General features: G+C 39.4%; 1 protein-coding gene across 1 annotated transcript; it reads right to left on the bottom strand.

Annotated features, from left to right (window-relative positions):
• Positions 1–2,058: 2,058 nt before the first annotated feature.
• Positions 2,059–3,050, bottom strand: LOC127131269 (uncharacterized). The gene is made up of 2 exons (XM_051060197.1): positions 2,511–3,050; positions 2,059–2,445 (listed from the first exon to the last, which is right to left on the bottom strand). The coding sequence occupies exons 1-2, from the start codon at positions 3,048–3,050 to the stop codon at positions 2,059–2,061; spliced, it is 927 nt and encodes a 308-aa protein (XP_050916154.1).
• Positions 3,051–3,525: the final 475 nt, after the last annotated feature.

Genomic DNA, 3,525 nt, shown 5'->3' with positions numbered 1-3,525 from the left:
CCTTCCAAAATCTTGAAGTAAACTTTGGATCTCTATCAGACACAATACTAGTTGGAACACCATGCAGTCTTACGATTTTTGAAATGAGCAGCCGTGTAAGATAACTTGCCTTGTAAGTAGTCTTCACGGCCAAGAAGTGCGCTGACTTAGTTAACCGATCTACAATCACCCAAATTGAATCATAACCACCTTGCGTCTGAGGTAACCCTACTGCAAAATCCATTAAAATACTATCCCATTTCCAAATTGGAATCTCTAAAGGTCGCAATAAACCACCTGGCTTATGATGTTCGATCTTTACTTGTTGGCATACTATGCATTCCGACACATACTCTGTAACATCCTTCTTCATTCCAAGCCACCAGTATTCCTTCTTCAAGTCTTGATACATCTTTGATGAACCTGGGTGTACGGTAAACGACCCCTTGTGGCCTTCCTCTAAAACTTTTCTTTTCATCTTGGCATCATTCGGAACACAAATCCTTTGATTAAATAGAATAACTCCATCCGATGACCGAGTGAAACCTGGTTGAGTCAACATCTCTTGCAACTTCTCATCTATCATTTGTCCTTGTCGAATTTCTTCCCTTAGGTTAGAAGTAACATTAAAATTTCCCATTATCACACCATCATGCGTCCAACTAAACTGAAGATTAAGATCTCAGAAATTTTCTAACAATGTGTACTCTAACATCATTAACTCAACTTTATGCATCTCTTTCCGACTTAAGGCATCTGCAACCTTATTCGCTTTCCCCGGGTGATACTTAAGCTCAAAATCAAAGTCCTTCAAATACTCCATCCATCTCCTCTGTGTCATGTTTAACTCTTTCTGGTCAAATAAGTATTTCAAACTCTTGTGATCGCTAAACATCTCAAAACGCACTCCATACAAGTAATATCGCCACACCTTCAATGTAAAAACAACAGCAGCTAGTTCAAGATCATGGGTTGGATAGTTTTCTTCGTGAGGCTTCAACTGGCAAGAGGCATATGCTACAAACTGACCACTATGCATTAACACCCCTCATAATCCTTTCTTAGAGGCATCATAAAATACTTCATAAGACTTACTAGGATTAGGGATGATTAAAACAGGAGCAGTTGTTAGTTTCTCCTTTAGACTCATGAAACTCTGCTTACACTTTGAATACCATTGGAAAGAAATTTCCTTTCGGGTAAGTCTAGTCATTGGTAAGGCTATCTGCGAATACCCCTTTATAAATCTTTGATAGTAACCTGTTAAACCCACGAAACTTCTGACTTCGGAAGCATTCTTCGGTCTTTCCCAATTAATAACTACTTCGACTTTAGATGGATCCACTGATACTCCTCCTTGTGATATGACATAACCAAGAAACTTCACTTCGTCCATCCAAAATTCACACTTACTTAACTTAGCAAAAAGTTGCTTTTCTTGCAATACTGATAGAACAGTCCTTAGATGTTCTCCGTTCTCTAGTGGAGTACGAGAATAAATAAGAATGTCATCAATAAAGATCACCATCAACTGGTCCAAGTAAGGTTGAAATATCCTATTCATATAGTCCATGAAAAAAGCAGGGGAATTCGTCACACCAAAAGGCATTACAAGAAACTCATAATGGTCATATCGAGTTCTAAATGCGGTCTTTGGTACATCCGAATTCTTAACTCTTATTTCATGATAGCCCGATCGTAAATCAATCTTCAAGAATACACAGGCTCCTTTCAACTGATCTAGAAAATTGTCTATCCTTGGCAGAGGATACTTGTTCTTAATGGTGACTTTATTCAATTGGAGATAATCAATACACAACTGCATACCACCATCCTTCTTCTTTACTAATAGCATTGGAGCTCCCCATGGTGAGACACTAGGTCGGATGAAATTCTTGGTTAACAACTCTTCCAATTGATCCTTCAACTCTCTCAACTCGAGTGGCACCATACAATACTGAGAAACAAAGATTGGAGCCATCCCAAGTATCAAGTCAATAGAGAATTACAGTTCCCTTTCAGGAGGAAGAGAAGTCACATCCTCGGGAAAACTTCCGAAAATTCACAAACGATAGGAATTTACTTAACATTCAGATTGTCGCTATATTCCTTGGTGAGAACCAAGAGAACTGGCATTTCCTTCTCAAATAAGAAACTAACCATGCGAACCGTACCTTCCAAGATAGTAGTTAATACATCCTTTGGAGTAGCTTCACTAGATGGAATGATAATCAACTTCTCTTCACATCCAATAAACACTGAATTAGCGGAAAGCCAATCCATCCCCAAAACCACATCAACCTTCTTAAGTGGTAACCAAATAAGATCAATCTGGAAAATTCTACCATTCACCGAGAGAGAACAATTCTCACAAATTAACGGTGTCTCAACCACATCATCCATGGCGGTAGTAACCACCATAGGAGGCGACAAGGGAATTGCTTGCAAGCCAAGACGCTTCATACACTGAATTGATACAAAAGAGTGTGTCACCCCACAATCAAACAATACAAACAAGGATGATCATTTACAAGAAACATACCAACAATTAAGGCATTATTGATCTTAGCCTTCCTTGCATCCAAAGTATAAACTCGACTAGTGCTCCTCCCCTGCATCTGATTCTTATTCTGAGGATAATCCCTAGCCATGTGTCCCTCCCTCGGACAAGTAAAACACTTAATTTCACTTCCAGCACATCTTCCAAAATGAGACCTCTTACATACTTGACATTGTGGAGGATGGTTAGGTCTTGCATGTTGTACTTGTTTTCCCTTAAAAGATTGAGGTCTAGGCCTAAACTGGTTACCCGGCCTCCCTTGGTCCTTCTGTCCACTCCTATAATGATCTATTTCTTCTTGAACTTTCTTCAAACTGGTCTCAGCCATAGAGCATTGCCTTAACAATTCAGCATAAGTAGTAAATTCCCTTTGAGAAACACTATGAGAAATTTCACCTCTTAGACCAAAAAGGAATTGATCAATCTTCCACTTCTCATCTGGTGCGTACTCGGCCTGTATAGAATAAGCAGCCATATCTTCAAATTTCTCAGCATACGCAACTACTGTCATAGTACCCTGTCTAAGCTGCTGAAACTCAAATTCCTTCCGAGTCCTCAAAGAGCTAGGAAAATACTTATCCAAGAAAGTAGTCTTAAAATGCTCTCATTCCCTATGTACTCCTTGATTGGTCATAAGAGTCGAAGCACTCTCCCACCATCTCACAGCGGGACCCTTCATCATATGAGAAGCAAATACAACTTTATTCCCTTAACTATAATGCAATATCTGAAAAATCCTCTCCATGCTGGTTATCCATTCATGAGCCTTAATAGGATTTAATCCACCATGGAATTTAGGAGGATTCATGCGAAAGAAATCCCGGAAACTACCACCTGCAGCTTCTTATGGAACCCCTTGAGAATGAAAACCACTATTCCACTATTGCATCATCTGTTGCATGAATTGGTTCTGTTGCTATTACATTTGTTGCATGAACTGAGGCCATTGAAAACCTTCACTACCACTTGGCGGTTCAAAGTCTGAA

Source organism: Lathyrus oleraceus, chromosome 3, assembly GCF_024323335.1.
Source record: "Lathyrus oleraceus cultivar Zhongwan6 chromosome 3, CAAS_Psat_ZW6_1.0, whole genome shotgun sequence".
In the NCBI taxonomy this organism is placed as follows: Eukaryota; Viridiplantae; Streptophyta; class Magnoliopsida; order Fabales; family Fabaceae; genus Lathyrus; species Lathyrus oleraceus.
Note: the sequence above shows the minus strand (reverse complement) of the source record. Positions and strands in the feature narration are given on the sequence as shown.

What these genes read in the sequence shown, in the direction of transcription:
- LOC127131269 (XM_051060197.1), bottom strand. Translation starts at nt 3,050, where the DNA reads ATGACAGTAGTTGCGTATGCTGAGAAATTTGAAGATATGGCTGCTTAT. An exon ending in TAATTGTTGGTATGTTTCTT is followed by an intron (nt 2,446 to 2,510) that starts GTAAATGATCAT and finishes GTATCAATTCAG; the next exon opens with TGTATGAAGCGTCTTGGCTT.